The following is a 22443-nucleotide window of genomic DNA, read 5'->3' as shown; positions in this document are numbered from 1 at the left end:
GTTGTTGGCCGCCATCTTGGTCTTCTCCCCCGGGGACGCCGCATTATTCGCGTCGCAGGCGACTCGGAATTAAGTTACGCGGCCCATTATATTACCAGGCCATTAATATTAATAATTCCTCTGGTTCCGACGCGTCGATTAATTCGCCGAGTCGGGTCGGAATTAAACGGATTACGCGGGAAATTTAAATGGTCGCGCCACCCCCTCGAAGCATTTTTCACTGTCGCGGGACGCGGTGGACGCTGTGTCGCTGCGTTAAGGGGACGTCAGTTAGCCGAAAGTTAAACACCAGTCTATTTATCTTGGAACGCGTACATTCGTCGCGCTCTGTTGCCCTGCGTTTCAACCCCTCGCGAGCTATTGAAGAGCTGGTCTACACGGTTATGGAGAGAAGAGGAGAAAGTTAAAAGGCACTCGTCGAAAGCAGCAGAAAATGTGTCAATTTGTTGCAGTTGTACATACTGTACAATTATTCCTTTTTGAAATTAAGTTATTGATTGTTATATAATTGTACAAATAAAAGTTCTATCAATGTAAACGTAATGTATCTCAGTTTTCAGTGTTTATTCAGTTCCACGAGCAGAGAAGGGGTTAGCACAAATTTCGAGCTTCTTTCACCGCCATTACCCGTGGCTCGTTACAAACTCAGATTCAAGGAACTGCCGTTGAAATATTCCCATTCAATTACCCTCCGACACAAAGCACCAGTCGTTTCGAATCTCCCTTCAACCACAATTCAAGCCAGCCGTGTTTACCTTTCTTACAAACGCTGAATCGAGAGCGAGAAAAAAAGAAGCGTTCTTCGAGGTTCTTCGAAGCAACGAGGAGCAGCGATCCGCGATGACTGAGAATGGGGTGGTGGTTGAACGCGGACTCTGCTCTCAGCCTCATCGACAGGAAACAGTGTACAAATTCATCAGTCGCGTGGAAACGTCGTTTCCGTCCTTTGTGTTCCGGCGTTTCAGCCAGCCTCGCTCATTTCTCCTCGTTCGCCGGATGTTCACCGCGTATCTCGCCCCTCGCGGTCGGTTCGAGGCGTTTTCCGCCCTCGACGACATTACAATTAACGCGACTGAAAAGTAGGTCGACCCCGCCCCGATAATTGCATCGCTTTCATCGACGTTATCTCCCGGCTGAGCGATACCAGGGCGAAAGGGGTGGAAAAAACTGGGGAGCTTCATCGAATATCGCTTTTTCTCTCGCCTCTTCTGGCTACAATGTCCACTTTTTCCTCTGCCCCTTCCTCGAGCGTTTCCACCTCGCCCACTGGTTCCTGGTCCTCCTTTTGTTCCTCGCGGGCACTTTTCAATATTTTACCGTCTCCCACCCCCGCTTTTCTATTCTATTCTTCCTCCACCCGGTTGCCTCGCTCCAGGGAAGCCTCGGATCCACTCGAGCGATCTTTTTATCGAATCCTCCGACCGCACACCCCCTTCTTCCTCGTCTGTTTATCCGGTGCTCGTTCTCTCGATGGTTTGGTCAGTCCTTTTGGCAACCCTTCAGTGGTCTTCGTCGAACGGGAACTCTATTCGATCGATGTTATATCTCGTGTGGTTGGTTTCGATGGGTGTTTGCGATTGGGTGTCTGCTGACTAATCGCGAAGGACTTGTCTCAAGTTCGAGGGTAATTGAACTGGTTCTTTGACTTTTTTTGTTATATGAAATTTGTTCTTGACGAAGAGGTATTTTTGTTCTATGTCGAGTGCAGTCTGTCTGTGTGTCTATGTAGATAAATGGCTATGTAACTAAGAGGCTACGTGATTAAGAATGTATCTGGCTATGAGTGTCTGAAAACTGGTAGATACATAAGTTTAGAGGGTGACCATGTAGGTTTGACTAGTTCATGGATGAAATGCCCATCCAAAGGTCCTCGCAAGATGAACAAGTGCTCTTAATAATCAAATCCAAAGGGTGATTCTGCATTCGTCATTGACATTTTTGATTTGTAACGCTGGTAAGTATAAAATATTTACTATTATAATATCAATTACACTAGTAAGTACAAAAGCAAAGACCAAAGTGTCCACATACCCTACAGACACTCTGGTCAACTCAAGTGCCTTAACTTCTGACTTGCAAAGAGGACCAAAGAATCTAATTTCATTTTATTGAATTTTGCAGTCTTTTCACGCGATGGGCAAAAGATAACGATTATGGGTAGAAGCTTGAAAAGTGATGGCCAAAGGTGTTCATCAAGAGCCATGGTTAATCGTTTTTCGACTCGATATGGTAATCGAAAGGATGACGGCGAGGCGAGGACGCAGACGTAACGTGTCCACGCGTCCAACGTAATCACGTAGCGGATTTGCATTCGAATGCAATCAACGTTTAACAGATCCGCATCGACGGCCATCACAGAACCGCGGGCAATTCGTCTCTATTAGCTCCATAGTAACCAGTCGCTTAAGATTTACGAGGCTGGATCGTTCGCGATCCGACGAATTCCTGTTCGTTACACCTGTTAATTCGCGCCATCGATCACTGGTCCCCCCGTTAGTGCGTCACGAGGAAGTGGTGCAGCCTTCGACGATCAAGTTCAAGCGGAAGTTTTCATTTTTATTCGAAAATTTTCGTTACTCTTTATAATTCCAAGTTTCACCCTTTCTTAGTCGACACGACGATATTTTCTAATAATCCTGAGTGCTTCTTCGTGTTCGAGAAAATTTGTTTAGAGAACCAATGGATTTCTTGCACGACTGAGTATTAATTTTATTTTAATGAACGAAATTCTTTGAAATGCTCCACGAACAGCAAAAATATAAAGAGTAACAGTAACTCGTAAAACAAGAAAACCAGAGAAAAGTTTCGAAAATACGATCACTACAACCCCCTCATAATTCGACGAGCACGATCCACCCTAAAGCTTGCTGCAGCACCCTTTGCGCATCACCTCGTGCAGAATCCAAAGGCTTTAAACTTCGACTAGTCGATATTTCCATTCTGCTCACTTTCCAGCCTGAAAATTCCGCCATCGAGAACTAACTTCGTGCATGTGTTTCAACGCAGGAACGATCATCGCTTACCCAAAAGTTTCCTCAACCACGAAGAGTTCCATTTCGACTAAGAGAAGAAAAAGTGTCGCGCAACGTGCCACGAGAACGAGCGTCGTGATTTTCAGGGTCCCCACGGAACGAGGTTGGTCGTTGCTCGACTCGAGCAACGCTCGTCGACCTTCTTCGACACGTTTACGCGGGCGATATTAGAAGATCGCGTTGGACAATTTTTGAAACGAGTCCAGCTGACGTCTCTGAACATCCTCGTTCGCGTTTAACCTCGCGCGGTTTCATTACGCTCCGCGGATCCCCTTTTACCCGCCCCACGGCCGCTTTAAGACAGATGGCCGACTCTTCTTTCCAATCCGGCTGGAACCATTCCGTTTCCGTGCCCGCGTCAGCGAATTTCCGTCCGTGAACGAGCCTGCCGCGCCGCCATTACTTATCCCCCGGATCTTCGTCTCTGCGACCTCGAATGCTAGGTTCACGGACATTTTTCCATAACTATCTTCAACAAACCATCGTCAAATCTACTGATAAAGGTGCCATGTTCTTTTGTTTCTAATAAAACGATTAATTTTGTTTAAAATTAATCATGATTACAATCTTAATACACCCTTTCATATTTCACTCATGCTATTACCCACCCATACTATTTTAATTTCACCAACTGATCCAACTTAAACTAATCGTCTAGTATTCTTAAATACACCATTTTGGTAATAAAATGTTGATCACTTAATTTGTTCTCATAAAATAATAGTTGAATGTAGATATAGTATCTGAAATTAATTACAATCTTAATACACTCTTCATATTTCCCTCACGCTATTGTCCATCCATATTGCTTTAATTTAATCAATTGATGAAACTTAAACTGACCATCTACTACCCTTAAATTTGCCATTTTGGTAATAAAATGCTGATTACTTATTTTGTTCCCATAAAATAATAGTTGAATGTAGATATCGTATCTGAAATTAATTACAATCTTAATACACTCTTCATATTTCCCTCACGCTATTGTCCATCCATATTGTTTTAATCTAAGCAACTGATCCAAATTAAACTAACCATCTACTATTCTTAAATTCACTATTTTAGTAATAAAATGCTAATCACTTAATTTCTTCCTGTTGGTTTTCGTTGGAAATCAAATATAAAAAGTACTTTCTAGTCCTCGAGTGAGAAGAGATGGTATTTCTTTCAGAAATATATTTCTAAAGTTTGTTTATATAAAAGGCGACAGAGCCTCGCTCACACATAATTAACAACCAATGCTTTAGATCATCGACTCTATATATCTTAACTTTAGTTCACTTCTCTACAGAGAGTGCGAGGCAAAAATCACTTCCAGTACGTAAAAATAAAGAACATTACAGAGAAATAATGATTATATTATTACTTATTTATAAAATCTATCAGTTACTTATAAAACCCATTTCCAACAGTTCCCATAAAATAACAGTTGAAAGCAGGTATCAAGCAATGTTGGAGGTATTCGAATCGAAGGAACCAGAAAGCATTGGATATCGCAGCAACCGAGGGCATAAATTGAAAGGAGAGTCTCTTCAGGTATCGACGGCCTCGTTTAATCCTGACGCGGAACGAGGACGCTTAGAATATGAGGCGTCCTACGGGGACCACCCATGGCAGGACAGGGCATCGCTATCTCGGCACGATGATCGAGGAGCACGGGGACAAAACGAGAAGTGAAACCACAGAGGAGAACCAGCCGGAGGGACTCGTGACCCTGGCGCCGCGTCGTTTCGTTCCGCTCAACGCGACCCGGTTCTTGCTCTCTTCCGTAGGCGCGCGACCTCGCGAACATCCCCCTCGCCACGACGCTCTGCACACTCTCCATCGCGAACGACCACTCGTTTTCGCTAATTTCTTCTCTGACGCTCTCAATGGAAGTCGAAGCAGCGACTAGAATTCGAATAAAGTGAAATTGGGTCGAGAAGGATGTGCTTAGATGCGTTTAAAAAGAAATCGTGTGTCGCCACGACGCTCACCATCGCGAACGACCGCTCGTTTTCGCTAATTTCTTCTCTGACGCTCTCAATGGAAGTCGAAGCAGCGACTAGAATTCGAATAAAGTAAAATTTGGTCGAGAAGGATGTGCTTAGATGCGTTTAAGAACGAATCGTGTGTGTGGCTATTCTGATGTCGTCAGTTTGGTCTCTTTTTGTGAGTGTTAATTAATTTTTTCGATAGCTTGGTTTCCTATATAAGATTCATTTTTTGCAAAAAAGTATGAATGTAGTTCCAAATTTTGCATTCTATGTTTTGTATATAATGTGAATATTAAACTAGCTAGATTTTTTTCAAATGAATCGTGTGTGTAGCTATTCTGATGTCGTCAGTTTAGTCCCTTTTTGTGAGTGTTAATTAATTTCTCAATAGCTTGGTTTCATATATAAGATTCATTTTTTGCGAAGAAGTATAAGAATAGTTCCAAATTTTTCTAGATTTTTTTTTTTAAACTGTAATATAGAGTACTTGGAAAACAAACAGCTGAGATACGAGGAAGAATCGAAAATCCATCGACCACCGTCGTGATCCCATCACCTAACACCAAGGACTCGTCGACGTAACTCGAGAACCGTCTCTCCCTGCAGCAATTAAAACGCTATTCATTCCGTAGGAAACGACGGATCGATGGAGTCGTTCGAGAGCGTGGTCAGCGATAATTCTACAGCGCGATGGCACAGTAGACGGCGACGGCCATCAGGCGCCTTGGAAAATGGACCGTGATTGGAGACTGGGATCGTCCCTCTGCAACCCTTTCGAGATCGATCGCGTCTCTGACAGACAAAGATCAATCTCGTCGATCCTTCTCACCCCCCAAACGTTCTCCAGTTCCTCCACCCCATCGTTCTACCCTTGCACGATCGATTCCACGCGAATACCCCGCAGCAGGTACTAATAAAGCGATTCATTGCACGCGGCTGGGTAAAAGTCCTCGTCGACAAGAACGACTCGCCAGAGAGAAAGAGAGACCTCGCAGCCCCATCCCTCGAGCGCGCAGACAATTACTGGCACCGACATTTTTCCGTTTCCTGTACGCGCGATGGTCAACTCGCGGCTGAGACTGGGACGCGAACGAAAAAGGGAGCCGAGGTAACAGACCAGGCTATCATTAGCGTAATGACGGAGCTCCGGTGTGTCGAACGAGCGACGACGACAGAGTGGAGAGGGCCTCTTGGAGAACCTCTCGAAAGGAGAGGGGGGATTCCTTGGAATTTCTTCGCCAGCCTCTTTCTCTCTCTCCCCTCTCCAAGCCTTTTTCTCGTCCCTTCCGTGGAAGAACGGATTTCGTGCGGAGTTGTTACCCGCAGCTGGACGCGGCCGTGTTCGTCCCGGCGTTATTACGTCTGTAATGCCTAGAGAGACGCGGCAAAAAGGGTAATCGGTGGGGACCCAGGCGATCGCGTTCCCAGCGACCCTCGACGACGGCTACCACCGCGGAATTCCGGAACGACCGGTGGCGGTGCCGCGTCCCCACTCTCCAACGGGATGATACAGCTCGTTACGCGCTGGTTTGACGAAACTGTAATTGCCGTCCGTCCACGGAAACGCAGCGCCGATATGGCGTACGAGGCGGTTTTTTTTTTCGTTCGTTGGGCGAGAAAGTACGCGTGTACGTACGAGGAAGCCTCGTTCGTGGATGGAGGCTTCTGGGAAACTTCGTTGGCGTTGCGTTAAGTCCAGGCGGTTTCTTTCTGCCCGGCTTTGCGATAGGTGGACGCTGATGTCGCGCGATTAAAGGGAGTATGGGTACTCTATGGAGTTCGTTGGCTCGCCATTTTGGTGAACGGTTCTAGAAACGAGAATTCTTGTTTTATAGGAGTTATTTTTGAATCTGTTTGAGAGCTGATGTTGTACTGGTCTAATTGTGAGCGTAATTTGAGTTTTGTTCTTTTATAATAATCGCAGGATTTGGAAATGAAATGTTTTTAGTGGGTTATTAGATATTTCAAGTGATTGTGAAAGTAATATTGCTCCTAATAAAAAGTAAGAAAATAACATGAAGATATATGAGAAATTCTGTGAGGTACCATTACACAGAGAAAGCTATTTTACCAATTTTTATACTAGAAAATTATACTAATACTACTTGTCTACAATTTCTGAAAATTTCAATCAAATATATTGCTTAGAGAAATAATTATCGCAATTTTAATACACGTATGTTAAAATATCTTCGCATCACTAAAATAACCGGATGTGACTGTGTTAAGGGTTTTTAATTTGTTTTTGAACGTAATACCATATTAATTTATTTTTATGCGTGTTATTTTCTTTCCTTTTCAGCCAAGCTATTAACTGATACGATCATTAATAATGTGTTACGATAAAAAATGTGCGCGAGTTTCTGTTCATTACTTTTTTCAGCTGCGCACGAACAGGATTCGATGATCAGCAATTTTCTCGTACATATTCGCAAAGATACCGCTCGCGATTTCTCATTATCAACCTCTCTCGTCAAGCGATTCGGTTATCACATGTATTCCACGTGGATGCTTCATTGAAAGCGGAGCTCGCGCATCAAAGGCGAACTTCAATATCCTCATGCGCTCCTTAATTAACAGTTTGAAACTGTACGCCATCGACTCTCGAGGGTGCGCTCCACCCTTGCGAATCGACCTTTTGATTTCGATCAAAATTGCCGTACGAGCTGCTCTCGACTCCTCAATAATTCCATCTTGCATTTACAAAGAAGTTTCAATAGAAAGCGAGATCACACCCTTCAGACTGATTTTCATTATCAATCTATCACTTCAAACATTTCTAGAAATTCCAAGCAAAATTTATGTTATCACTTTGCTTTCAATCTTTCTATAAATTCACACCAACAATTTTTTAATTTCCTACTTCACCACTCGAACAAATCAATACACTAATTCTCCATCGCATTTGAAACGAAACAAATTTCAAAGATCACAGCAGAGTGAAAGAAATCTTGAGAGTCAACGTCAAGAGCAATCACCAGAATTAACGGAGCTGTTCAAGAATTTCACTTGAACTCGAGCTACTTTAATTAAACCAGCGTCTCGAGGCAACGATCGCCTCGCGGGAACCGCGAACCAAGACCAAGCACCCCATATAATTCTGCTCGAGACTGAGGATACAGAGCTGAGTCGAATGCAACTCACCTGGACACCCTATGTTGAGCGATCCTGCCATGATTTGGTAGCGTGACGTTGCTGTCGCTCTTCGACCAGGTAACCGAGTTCTTCGCGTCAGGCAGCTCGACCTTTCCCAGGTACGCCTCGCAGAACAATCTCGCCGCGCCGCCCAAGGGAACCAATTGCGAGGCTGGTCTGTACGTAGGCAGCGGTTTGCCCGTGTATCCGCCGGACTTCTCTCCTGGAAACCATACGAATCCCTCGTTAAATATTTGCGAATCAAGGAACAAGGGATCCTCGCCGATCCGTATCTTTTATTCAATGAACTCGAGCGAGCACCACGCGAGGGACGAGGAAGTGGGGGGACCAGAGCGGAAGAGACGTCAGTCTCAGTGCACGTTTTGCATTTCCGACGAATTGGATATTTGGATGGAATTGTTAAATCGGTTTTAGAGATCGCGAGATTCGAGTCGCGTCTGTGCGAGGTCAGAGGATAAGCAAGGTCTCCATTTTACCTCGCGAATATGTGGAACAGCATTTTTGTGCTCGAAGTGATCAATAATTGATAGAATAGACGATGTGTTTGTTCGTGATGCGAGAATTTCATGCAAAATTAGTTTTACTTCATGTGTGTGGTTATTTATCGTGATTGAGAAATAATGAAATGTTGTTGTGTGTGAGAGACTTTGTAGAAATGGGGGAATAGAATTATTAATTTGATACTTTAAATGTTTTTAAATTTTCATTTTCAAACGAAGTTAAGTTATTTCTTTGCATTTAACCCTTCTATAGATTAGAATTAAATTATATTTAGAGAGACGAGAAACAGATATACTACTCTTCGAAAATTTGCAATGGCTAAATAAAATTAATTCAGCGTAGAGCACTTCTTCTTAATAAAAAATTTCGCTTCACAAACTTACAATCTTTCTTTTCAAATTCTTGCAGATGCATCGTAATTCAAAATATAAAATCGTCAACTAAAAAATGAAAGCAGACCATGTGACCACTAAAAATAAACTTTCCTCCACCCTAATAATAATCCTCGACGCGTCACAGCAACCCTAAAAAAAGAGGAACTCCTGCGAAATAATTTTCCCGCGCTGCTCGCTCCAGGCGCAAATTCTCTGCATTTAATTAAAAACCCCGCACGCGCGCTAAAATATTAAAACAGAAATTCCGCCGATAAAGCTGTCTCTCCGCAGCAGTCCCTTGCCTTGGGCAACATCGATGCCCACAGGCTTCAGGTTTCTGATTTCTCTAGCGATGGAGGCTGCAGCAGATGAAGTTTTCAAGTTTCGAACAAACCTCTCGAACGAGCCTAACGAGGCCTAGCGAAACTTCCCTGGAAATCAGAATATTAAGCGAAAGTGCCGTTCTGAGAGCGATTTTCATTCCACCCTCGACGATTCGCGGCCGCCTCTGAGCCCGCATCCACCAAGCGTTCACAGTCGCCAAGCTGGAAAATAATTATGAAATTTCATCGCGCAAATTATACACGCGTACGGTCCACTGTTGGGCTTTTGTCTCTCTTTGTCATCCGTTGGAACGAGCTTTGTTAAATCCAGAGTCCCTGGTGAACGTAATACGCGATGGAGTACGAACGGTAATAAGTTTGGTTCTCCAACGACGTTTAAATGCCCAAGAAGCTCGATTTTACTGTTGCACTCTCTTCTCACTCGTTCATTCCATTGCTTTCTGTTTCTAATTCTCAATAATAAGGTAAGAAATATTTGAAAAGAAAAATAAGGAAATATTGTTAGAGATGAAAATGATGGATTCTTATTGGGTTGGTCAGTTTTAGTGCGTTTTGGTCTCACTTAAAAAGAAGAAATACGGTAATAATAAAGAAAAGAATGGAAGACGCAATTAAAAATGGAGATTATAAGTTTCGACGGCCACGTTGGGCGCTGTGCACAGCTCCCAGCGCAATCCCTCGAACCGTCCGCCATCCTCGGGTTAATTTTCCCCAGGGCACTTGTTACCTTCGAGTAAACGTCTGGGGGATGATCAACAGAGCCCTATAGACCGTGTCCACGTTCGGGCACGATCAATACGAGGGACGTAACAGGATTAATTGGAGTGCCTGCAGCCAGACCCAGGCCGCTTTGTCTTTTCGCGGCGAGAAATTCATTGCAGCCGCTGGAGGATCGGTTTCTAGCCCGCCACGAGCAGGGTGGGTCCCCATCGCATCGAGTATTCCAAGCTCTCGCTTCCAAGCACCCGCGTATTAGCATTCCGTTGGATAGCCAGCAGCGCGGCAACTTGAATCGTCACTGGAATACGCGCTGGCAAAAGTGGTGTAAGTCCTCCATTTTCTCTCGCATCGATACGATCGAAGGTTCAACGTTCCCAATTCAGCGTCTCTCAAACTGCATCCCCCAAAGAATAATCGAAAAAACTAACTGAACTATAAAATTAGCCATTGATTAAATACCTGACACTGTCGAAAATTGTAAATACCATCACGCAACGATGAGAAGAGTAAAGACACCATCGATCTCGATGGACAATGCTTATAACCTCCTCCATGGACCAGCGTCTCTCAAATTGCATCCCACAAAGAATAATCGAAAAATCTAACTAAATTATAAAATTAGTCATTGATTAAATACCTGACACTGTCGAAAATCAGAAAAACCATCACGCAACGATGAGAAGAGTAAAGACACCATAAATCAAGATGGACGATGCTTATAACCTCCTTCATGGACCAGCGTCTCTCAAACTGCATCCCACAAAGAATAATAAAAAAATCTAACTAAATTATAAAATTAGCCATTGATTAAGTACCTTACATTGTCGAAAATCAGAAAAACCATCACGCAACGATGAGAAGAGTAAAGACACCATAGATCAAGATGGACGACGTTTATAACCTCCTCCATGGACCAGCGTCTCTCAAACTGCACCCCACAAAGAATAATCGAAAAAACTAACTAAATCATAAAATTAGCCATTGATTAAATACCTGACACTGTCGAAAATTGTAAATACCATCACGCAACGATGAGAAGAGTAAGGACACCATAGATCAAGATGGACGACGCTTATAACCTCCATGGACCACACAGAGGGGGCCACGTGCGATTACGTAACGCGAAGCATCGTTCGAAGTTACGACCGATCGAGACGTTTTCGCCAGCAAACGCGCGTGGAAACGTCGTCACGTGTCCCAATATGCATCTCACGCACGTGCAGCCTGTGGATCGCGCCGCGCGCTGGATCGATTCTCAACCTACGACACCGGAATTAACGTCGTTCGCGCCATCTCTGCAGGCGTGCGCGCACGCACGCACGCGGCCAAAGCGGTCGAGTCTCGCAGCTGCCATTGTTGAATCGTTATCGCGACGAGTATTCAAGAGAGCGTCCGCGCGCGGTCGTACGCCTCGACAGGCTTTCGACGCGCCGCGGAAAACCGAGCGGTCTCCAGCCAGAGGAGAAATACCAGCCTGTTCCTTGACGCGGGTGCCTCCTCGCGTGTCGCGACATACCCGCGTCAGACACGCGTCCTGCATATCGTAGCGGGCTGTTGCGGATGGTCGGGACCGAACCCTCGTGAATTACGCGTTCTACGTCGTCGTGCCGTGGCTGGCTCATGAATCACTTTCAGACGAGGATTGCAAGGACGCCGGTATGCGGGGATTTCGATTCGTTTCAGAGACAATTTGGCGTTATTAATTTAGCCTTGGTGATTGAATTCGTTTTGGACGATACGTGGATTTAATTGGAAATCGTTAAATTTGGGATTATGTGGTTTCAAGTGGGTTTGTATTTTGTTGTTAGCATTTTGATTGCTTTTTGTTAGTATTTCGATAGCTTTTTGTTAGTATTTAGATATTAAGTCCTATATGATAAGAGGTTTTGCTTTGTTTCAGAGACAATTTGGCATTATTAATTTAGCCTTGATGACTGAAGTCGAACGTGGATTTAATTGAAAATTGTTAAATATGGGAATTACGTGGTATTGTTAGTGTTTTGATAGCTTTTTGTCAGTATTTAGTAATGAAATCATAAGTTATAGGAATTTCAATGTGAAAATTAAATATTTGCTTCACAGGAATTTAATTCACAGAAGTGTGAAGAATTAGTTCTGCCAAAGAACGAATTTATAACACCCTGAAAACTAAGTAAAAATTAAAAATTCCTATGGTGTGTTATCTTCTTGAATATCCAATTATAAACAACGATAAGAAATATAAATATAAAAGCTGTTATATTTTTCCAAATTTTTGTTTTAAACATATTCCTCCCTTAATTATTGTCGACAGCTCGTGTATTGTGGTAACCAATTAAATCCAGTTTAGCGGCTGAAATTTCCATAACGTATCAAGGATTCATTAACATCGTTCTAATCAGCGACCACAGAATTCTACTCAGCACACGTACCAATGGCGTTGAAGCAAAGTTCTGCGGTTAAGAACGAGCATGTACATCCTCGACGACCAATCCGATCGAAGAAAACAACATTATCACGCTGCTATCTAATATTCCATTCTGGCCTATGTACGACGTCGTGTATCTGTTCGACAAATAATGACAGACGAATGATCGGAGGATGCTGTCTTGCATAATACATAATCGCAGGCGTGGGTGCGGTTGGAGGTGCGTCTGTCTCATTTCCACGCGATTGGTTCAGGTGTGAAAAATTTGTATTATCGAAAAGGCGTTGCGAAACACGACTGAACTGCGAACACAGGTATTATAAGTCATCCGAGCGATATAAATTTATAAACCCGCGCCCATTATGTCTGGAGGGGGAAACTGATGGAGCATTATCCGGTGGAGGCGAGTGTACAGTTGGTTTAAAGAGATGTTCGATCATTTTAAGTAAATTATCGGTTTGCAATTTATTTTCAATGAGCATTTTCTAATTTTATTACCACGTTTAGATAGTTCGCAAGTAAAATGAAATATAAAGAATAAAAATAAATGATGTTTTGGAGAAGCAATAGAGTTTGGCCATTTTGTAAAATTGTGGAATAAATAATTAGATTTTCGATAAGGCTTCTAAGTTTGTTGTTAGAGTTTTGTTATAATCTAAAATAAGATTTGGAAACTGACGATGAAAAGTAGGGCTTCAATCGACTGAACGCATTTTTATCATCTCCAGATGTTAATGCAATGAAATATTTTTTAAGAAAAAATAATATTTCCAACATGACAACTCAAGAAGCATCTTTAATATAAATTTAGCAATATAAACGTTAAAATTACTTAGAAGAAACTAGCTAAATCAATGCTAAATAGAAAAATAATATTTATGCATTAATTTAACAAATGCTAATAAATGGCTGAATACTTTTGTGACCTTTATCTTTGAAATACAATATTTATTTCTATTTCAATAAATATTCCTTGGAAATAAATATTGCTTTAATTTTTACTTACTAATTTATGTCTTCATACAAAATTTACTCGTTTGTAGTTAAGGTGATCGGATACTTTTGGGGCCAACTGTATTTTTTTGCATCTACGTGTCACAGGTTCGAGTTTTCCCTGAGATTGACGATGTTGTTAACGCCTTCGTGTCCCGTGGAACCGACGTGCTGTCACGTGTAAACCTGAACGTCTAGTTTGCCGATCACAGCGGGTCGACGTCGCGCGCAACTTGGTAACCAGGTAAATAGATTTTTATTCTATACGCATCCCGACGTTTTTCCTTTCTACTGTTCGGTTTGCACGCGGAATGAGGCACGCAAAGTGTGACGAGTTACTTTCTTTCAAATTACTGTTAAAAAAGTGAATTTTCGTTTCATCAATGATTTGAGACGCGAGAAAAGTTACGAAGGGTAGCCACCCCTATCTTTTTTCAATGTAACCAGCTATTTCTCTTTCTTTATTTGCATAGCAGCTATCGAATGCTACTATATTTGTTTGAAACATTTCTTAATATCCCTCACAGTTAAAGAGTCACAGCACAGATTATATTTCTTGGCAGCACCCTTTGGGGGCGCTGAAAAGTATAATAATTAAACCTTCAATTTCAGTTTTAAGTATCTACACATTAACTAGAAGCATCGAACATTACAAGAAACATAAAAAAAGTCTACTTTAATGCATATTCTAATTAATATTCGATAGACAAAATTAAACATTCCTTAAACCCTTTTCTTCCACAGATAAAACTTTCACGCACAGTTACAACGCATCTATAGTGTCCAAACCGTAAATAATCGTCCACAAATCACAGCTACAAATTAAAACCAAACACGCTCTAACCGTAAGCGTTAAAACCCTCACTGTTCTTAAATAAAATTTTCGTAGCAACCAAAAAGAAACCAGGAAGCGATTTAAGCCAACTACACCACAGAATCTTTCTCGTCCGCGACCCAAGTTCGAGTTCGTAATGAAACACGGTTACCATCCGAGGACGACAGTTTTATTGCCGGCAAGTTCGGTTATCCATTCTCCAGTTCGACAGTTCGCAGCGTAGAACCCAGCGAACCGGAGGATCTCGTGGCCCAGGATCGGTGGTGGCCTGTTCGTCGTTAAAACGGGAAGGGGAACACGGACTTCTCGACCACCGCGTATATACGTCTCTCTTTCCACGCTCAACGACCATCCACGTCCTCGACCAGACGCAAGCTTCCTCCACCCCGTTCTTTTCTCGCTGTTGACGATCACGATTGCCATCGTCTCCCATCGTTTAACGTCTCCCAGACGCCTTTATCTCGCGGACAGGACGACGTCGACGCAGGGGTGGATTCCACCCCTTTGATAAGAGGAAGAGACGTCTCGACGAACGTGGAATTGGAAATCTGCGTAGGACGATCCTCGTCGTGGCTTCTGTTCCTTGAAATTTCGATCTTCAGCAGCTGGTTGGCTGACGCGATTGCTGGTAATCGACGGTTCCACGGTCGTGGACAGGTCGAGCGTAATGGATACTTCTGATATTGCGATATTGCTTTCTGAGCGTGTTTAATTAGTTACTAAATTGCATGCAGCTGGATTCACGTGTACTGGAACGTTTTAGCTGTTTATGAGGAATGTGGGTGACGCTCGCGCGATTAATTCGTCCATTTGTAGGTGAAATTCAGCTTGAACGATATGTCCAGGGGAAATTGTTATTTTCTGTGAGCTGTAAGAATTTCGAGTGGAATCAATTAGTGGAGATTACTTGTCTATTGTTATTTATAAATAATCTTCAGATGTTTCATTTATTTGAAATTCTTACTACTCACAGGAAAGTTTCATTTCCACTGAAATAACGATCCAATGTCAATTCTGTCTGCAAAGGGATGAATTTCTCATGCAAATGCTGTACACAAATTCCTTATAAAAAACTAGACGTTGCAATGCATGTAATTTCAGCTCTGATCATTCTCTATACTACTATTATTATTACACTATTTATTAAAAAACAGAGCTACAAATATTTTAATTATGATTAATACTCTTCTCCAACCGTTATCTCCTCAAATTGTCACAGAAAATTCAAACAACCATTACGCAATAAAATTCCTAATATTGCAACAATAAATTAACATTCACAGTAACTAAAGTCCAAGACAAAATTTGCCATTTAATTTGCAATAGGGTAAATTTGAAGTCTGCAAAGTCTGAAGAGAAAAAGAAGATTCTCTAGCCCTGGCAATTACGCAACAAAATTCTCAATATTGCAACAGGAAATTAATATTCACAGTAACAAAAGTCCAAGACAAAATTTGCGATTTAATTTGCAATGGGGTAAATTTGAAGCCTGCGAGTGAGAAAAGAGAAAAAGAGAGTTTCCTAGCCGTGGCTCAGTGAATTCTGACTTTCTGGCGCCGCGATGCCCTTTTATAGCGTCGCGACGGGCGACCTCCGGTCGTGATTTCGCGCTCGATTCACCCACCAGCGATATCGTTCGAATAATTACGAGCGAGAGGCTCGCTAACTCTGCTGGGCCACGGACACCGTCGAGAGCGGCTCTCGAGAAGAGCGAGCTTCCAAGAATCCCGGTTACCGAGCCGAAGAAACGCCGCGGAGGAATCCTTTCGCGGTTTTAACACGGCTTCGCGGAATCGCGCGTGGGCAGCTCTATTCAAATACTCGCGCTCGTTTAAGCTGAGGTCACGCTAGGAGGCTCGTAACGTTGCGTCTTTTACGAGGTGTCGTTGGGAAACTACCCTCTTCTTGCGACCAACAGCAGAGAGGGTTAAGCTTGATGAATGACGACCACGCCTTTTTCCTCTTGCAAAAGTGCTTCTTGGAGTCGTCAACAGATTTTCGTTCGAATTTCTTTCGATATCTTCTAGGTTTTTGAATTTTCATGGATTTCCATGATAAACTCGTGTTGAGTTTTGATTGAAGATTAACTGAGCTTTGCTAATTATTTTTTAGAATGGTACAAATGGGGTTTGTCAAAAAAAGGGAGAGTTTTTGGATGAATCTATTATGCACAAGCATTAACTTGATTACACAAATGTCGAGTTCTAAGTATATCAAAAGCCATTGTCTCTCTTTTAAGATTTCTTGCAGTGGTCCACACTTTGTTCCATCTTCTGTACTTCACAAAACGACGACTGCAACGCGTAAAAAATCGTCTGAGAGGTTCTTCTTCACCAATGCATCGTAGGTGATCGCAGAAAACGGTACGACAAGATCCATTTTTCACACGATATTCTCGAATCGTTTTGTAATACACACTCGATACTTCCTCGACTAGCATTCATACTCTTCGAACGAGAATCCATCCTGTTCGCGTGGATAACGACGCGAGTGAAAAATGGTGTCGAGAAGCGACTCTGGAGGTAGCTGCGTGCACCAAAATGGACGTCAGTCGCGAGCCAAGCGTCTCAGTCTCTCCTCGTCATAGTGGACGGGCAGAAATCGATGGAACACGGAATACGATATCTCGAGGAGACGATCGAGCGAGATGGAATAGAGACGGTGGCCTCCGGAGGTAATAACTCGGAACCAGCCTCATTTTTCACCTCTTTCTACGTGGCCACCGCGCGCTTCGATCTCGCCTGGGCCAACGGATTTCCATTAATCTCCCTGGAAATCATTCCGTCCGTTTTCGAGTGAATTTATTCGAATCTCTAATGTACGAGCCTTTCTACCCTTCGAGATTACGGGTTTTGATAAATGTTTGGCTTCCACTCGGGTGTCGCGGGACATTTCGATTCCGTTTCGACGCAGTACACCCTTGAGCCATTAAACGATCGTTCGTTGCACGAAGAACGTTGTCGATTTAAAAAAGAATCGTGAATTGCAATACTGCAATGTTCTCGTCGCGTCCAAACAGTTTACTAAACTAATCTGATGTTCTTAAAAAATATTTGCGACAAAAGGGTTGATTATATTTTCATGAATACTATCACTAAAGATCCACGTGTTGCACCAACAAAAATAAAAAAAAATTGCACGAATACAATTCCATTCCACCCCCTCATTCTCAAGATCCCCAAAAATCCAACGCACCCCTCGAACCGCTAAATCAACTAATCCAAAACCATCCCACGAGTGCTCTTTACATTCATTTCCCGTCAACGAGGCCTTATTACACTCTCAGAGGCACGCTCCACGCGAGACGGGGGTCGAAAAGGGGGTGGCAGCTCGCCCAAAGCGCGCCACCAAGATAATCCGCGGTTCATGTGCATGCATATGCATTTCCGGCTGCACGCGGGATTTCCTGATAAGATATTACGCTTCCACGGGCGGGCAGGGCTGCTGTAAACACAGATAAGCGTCGCAAGGGTGGATGGGCCACGCAGAGGCCATCGAGCGAGTTTCTAACCGAGCGAAAACCCTCGCGAGGGGGTAGCTCGACGCGAGAGGGTGCCTCGAACTGGAGGCTCATTGAAACTCATCGTTTTTTAGCACCAGATATCTTGAAACGGATCATTGTCAAATGCTGAATGGGTCAGACATGGAGACAGGGGTTTCTCGAAACGGAGGCTCATCGAAATTCGTCGTTTTTGAGCACAGAGTATCTCGAACAGGGTCATTGTCAAATCCTGAATGGGTCAGACGTGGGGACAGGGCTGGCTCGAACTGGAGGCTCGTCGTTTTTAAGCACAGAGTATCTCGAACCGGATCATTGTCAAACACTGGATGGGTCAGACGTGGGGACAGGGGTACCTCAAACTGGAGGCTCGTCGTTTTTGAGCACCAGGTATCTCGAACAGGGTCATTGTTAAGTGCTGAATGAGTCAAACGTGGGGACAGATCTGGCTCGAACTGGAGGCTCATCGTTTTTGAGCACAGGGTCATTGTCAAATGCTGGATGGGTCAGACATGGGAACAGGGGTTTCTCGAAACGGAGGCTCATCGAAATTCATTGTTTTTGAGCACAGAGTATCTCGAACAGGGTCATTGGTAAATGCTGGATGGCACCAAGTATCTCAAACAGGGTCATTGTCAAATTCTGGATGGGTCAGACGTGAGAACAGGGTTACCTCAAACTGGAGGCTCGTTGTTTTTGAGCACAGGGTATCTCGAACAGGGTCATTGTTAAATGCTGGATGGGTCAGACGTGGGGACGGGGGTGGCACGCAGCGTAGAGTGGCGTTCGACGCGCGGAAATATCCGGGGGAGATAGGCTAATTGCATTAACGGCAGCCTCCCTCTCGCTGCGAGATCATACGCGTTCACTTAATGCATGTGCCACACAACCGCTCCGTGCACTTAGCCCTGAGGTATCGGCTCGTAATTCTCCACCCTCCCTCGCGTCCTGCGGAGCCGGGCAAGCCGCAGACGTTAAATATGCATGCATATTCAGACGGGGCCCTGTTTCAACCCGGTTACTTGCCGGGAAAATTAATTTCCTTGCCGCGCGCGCTAACGTTTTATGCCGAGTACTCTCCTTTTCTGAGAGATACTACTTTTTTCTCGTAAGTCTGCAGTTGGTTAGATGAATGGTAAGTTCGCTTTGGGTATTGAACGATGAGGTTTGGATAAAATGAGAGGTTGCCATCCTCCTTTTGATTTCTGGAGCACAAGTTATGTTCAGAGTGTCTTCTCTTACTGTGTGATAATTCTGTTTCTATTGGTGCATTTTAAGTATCAACTGTTGTACATGTTTGCAGTAAATTAATAACGCAACGGAGAATTTAAATGATGATGAGTTTGTCGTTTAAATGCAAGCTGTTGTACTCAATATAATACTATTTACTGAGAAATATACGGTATATTCGTATTAAATACTGATGGTCTGATCGTGTTTTCGAATGGTAAAAGCAGTATATAAAGTACTCTGGTATGTGCCATCGAAGGGAGAAGTAAAGACGCGCGAACTTGGTTCTATTCTACAAAATTGCATAAAGGGAGGAAATAAAGATGAAATGGACTGAAGAAAAGTAAGAACACGGATAAAAACCTGGAAACAATAAACGGTGGTGGATGATCGCTAATTGAACAATCGAATGCCTTTATTGTAATAAAAATTAATCTAACTAAGGTTAAACAAAATCAATTTGGAACCTATCAGAAACAATTATATTATATGATTATACAACAGTATCTACAAAAATAACCAATGACCTCTCCATCAACATCCCCATCTGAAACCAAAAACATACCCTAAAAAAAAAAAGATGAATCGCATACAAACGCACTGCTCGAACAAATACAACATCGCGTTAAACGAAATCAATTTGGAGCCAATAATCAAAACTAATTATATCAGATGATTATGCAACAATTTCTACAGAAACAACCAATAACCTCTCCATCAACATCCCCATCTCAAACTGAAGAAAACCCTAAAAAAAAATGAATCACACACAAACGTACTGCTCAAACGAACACAACATCGCGCCATTACCACCCCAGTGAACAATAACCAGAATCAAACACAGAGAAAGAATCAAATAACCAATCACCTTTCCATCAACATTCCCATCTTAAACCAAAAACAAACCCTAAAAAAAAAAAAAAAAAATGAATCACACACAAACGCACTGCTCAAACAAATACAACACGCCATTACTCCAGCGAACAATAATCAGAATCAAATAACCAATAACCTTTTCATCAACATCCCCATCTTAAACCAAAAACAAACCCCCTAAACAAAAAAAAAAGAAACGCACTGCTAAAACAAATACAACACGCCATTGCAACCCCAGCGACCAATAATCAGAATCAAACACAGAGCCCGCCAAATTGACCGGTAATCAACGACGCGAGAAGAAGCAAGCCAGCCGTTCGCCTCGTAAAAAGGAAATGACCGCTCTCTTAAACGATCCCGGTGAAATCTAGAGCGAACGTGAGACCGCAATTACGTGTTGCAGGTTGGACGAGGACGGGAGGAGCGGGCTGCGAGGGACCGCGCCTCGACCACCGGGGATTCGTTCCAGGGAAACTGTCTAATCGAGATTCCGCGGAACTAAAGCGCGGAGGATGAGATACGCTCGCGTTATCGCTGCGTCGAGTTATCAACGAGGGCGACGCGTGCATCCAGCGCGATAACCGCGTCGCAACGCAGCGCATCGTCGTCCCCTTCCCCCTCGCCCCGTGGCGGTTGGGAGCTGTTCAATTTCCAAGAAAAAGAATCGATTCCGCGGCTCCTGGAACTACCACCTACGCGCGCGGACCGTGACGCATCGATCGACGCGGCTGGTATTCCAGAACGGGCGTAAATCATCCCTCGTAGAGGCGGCCCCGCGAACGAGAACGGGACGGCGATCGTTCAGCGGCGTAAATAACCGGGAACGAAGCCAATCTTCGCCCTGGCTATCGATCTATACGCACGACAGCGCGAGGGGGCCTTCGTTAAACGACACGAAGGGGTGGCTCGGCGTTTAAGGGGCGAGTTTAAGCTGCTTCGAGCTTTTTTTTTTATATGACTCTCGATAATGGGGCTCTTGGAAGGGTTCTGGGTATGCAACGCGTGATGTTAGAGCGATTTTTGTTAATTAATAGGGTTGGAGTATGTTGTTTGCACGTTTAGTTTCGTGTGGAATAAATTATGCGAATATGGTATTTGTAAAAGGGTGGTTTGACGTTTAAGGGGTGAGTTTAAGCTGCTTCGAGTTTTTTTTTATGCCTCTCGATAATGGGGCTCTTGCAAGGGTTCTGGAATGCAACACGTGAGAAGTTAGTTATGTGTAGAATAAATTATGCGAATATGGTATTTGTAAAAGGGTGGCTTGACGTTTAAGGGGTGAGTTTAAGCTGCTTCGAGTCTTTTTTTATGCCTCTCGATCGGGACTCTTGGAAGGGTTCTGGAATGCAAAGCGTGATGTTAAAGCAATTTTTGTTAATTAATAGTACTTTTGGTTTTGTGTAGAATAAATTATGTGAATATGGTATTTGTGAAGGGGTGGCTCGATGTTTAAGGGGTCAGTTTAAGCTGCTTCGAGCTTTTTTTATGCCTCTCGATAATGGGGCTCTTGGAAGGGTTCTGGGATGCAACGCCTGGTGTTGAAGCGATTTTTGTTAATTAATAGCGTTATAGTATGTTTGTATGTTCAGTTTCGTGTAGAATAAATTATGCGAATATGGTATTTGTAAAGAGGTGGTTCGATATTTAAGTTGCTTCGAGTTTTTTATGCCTCTCGATCGGGGCTCTTGGAAGAGTTCTAAAATGCAACGCGATTTTAGTTAATTAATAGCGTTGAAATATGCTTGCACGTTTAGTTTTGTATAGAATAAATTATGCAGAACGTGGTACTTATATTTTATATTATTTGTTGTACGTTAAGCTAAGAGCAATCGAGGATTCTTCTTATTTGCAATTACTGTTTAAAAAAGAAAAATTAATGTTTCTATTTGTTTTAATGATTTTAAACCAGTGTTGGTAATGCTTGAACGACCGCTCGCGAGATCTCTCGTGTTTCAATGCTGAGATGTGAAAGACTGGCAACGAGATTTCTCGTTTTTATCTCCTTTCTCTGAAAGTTATCTGTTTTAACAGAACTTGCTGAGTATTACTAAATATTCGAACGAATTCACATATCGCTGGACATTGTTTGGTATTCTCATAATAATTTCACTTTAAAAAAAATTAAATTTCACTTTAAAGAAAAGGCAGTGTACAAAAAATGACTCATATCGAGTGTTCCAATGCAAATAAAAATTCTGAACGTTGCGCAACGTCCTCTGTCCATCATTTTTTGAGACGTGGCGGTGTACAAATTGCTGGACACAGTTTGGTACTTTCATAATAATTTCACTTTAAAGAAAATTAAATTTCCCTTTAAAGAAAATTGAATTTCACTTTAAAGCAAAAGGCAGTGTACAAAAAATGACTCATATCGAGTGTTCCAATGCAAACAAAAATTCTGAACAATGCGCAACGTCCTCTGTCCATCATCTTTTTCAACGTGACAGAATACAAAAAATCGCCACCGGAAGTGTCGACGCGCAGCAACTCGCGTTCGACTATC

At 43.0% G+C, this 22443-nt stretch overlaps 1 protein-coding gene across 1 annotated transcript in view; it reads right to left on the bottom strand.

Annotated features, from left to right (window-relative positions):
• LOC143427463 (interleukin-1 receptor accessory protein-like 1-A) overlaps positions 1-22443 on the bottom strand; it is a 150332-nt gene that overhangs the window by 19442 nt on the left and 108447 nt on the right. Inside the window, exon 3 of the mRNA XM_076901627.1 lies at positions 8153-8366. Within this exon, the coding sequence (XP_076757742.1) occupies positions 8153-8366 (214 nt within the window). The remainder of the gene's footprint in view (positions 1-8152; positions 8367-22443) is intronic.

The sequence above is a fragment of the Xylocopa sonorina genome, chromosome 9, assembly GCF_050948175.1.
Source record: "Xylocopa sonorina isolate GNS202 chromosome 9, iyXylSono1_principal, whole genome shotgun sequence".
Classification (NCBI taxonomy): domain Eukaryota; kingdom Metazoa; phylum Arthropoda; class Insecta; order Hymenoptera; family Apidae; genus Xylocopa; species Xylocopa sonorina.
The sequence above is the reverse complement of the archived record's forward strand: the minus strand, read 5'-3'. Positions and strand labels throughout refer to the sequence as shown.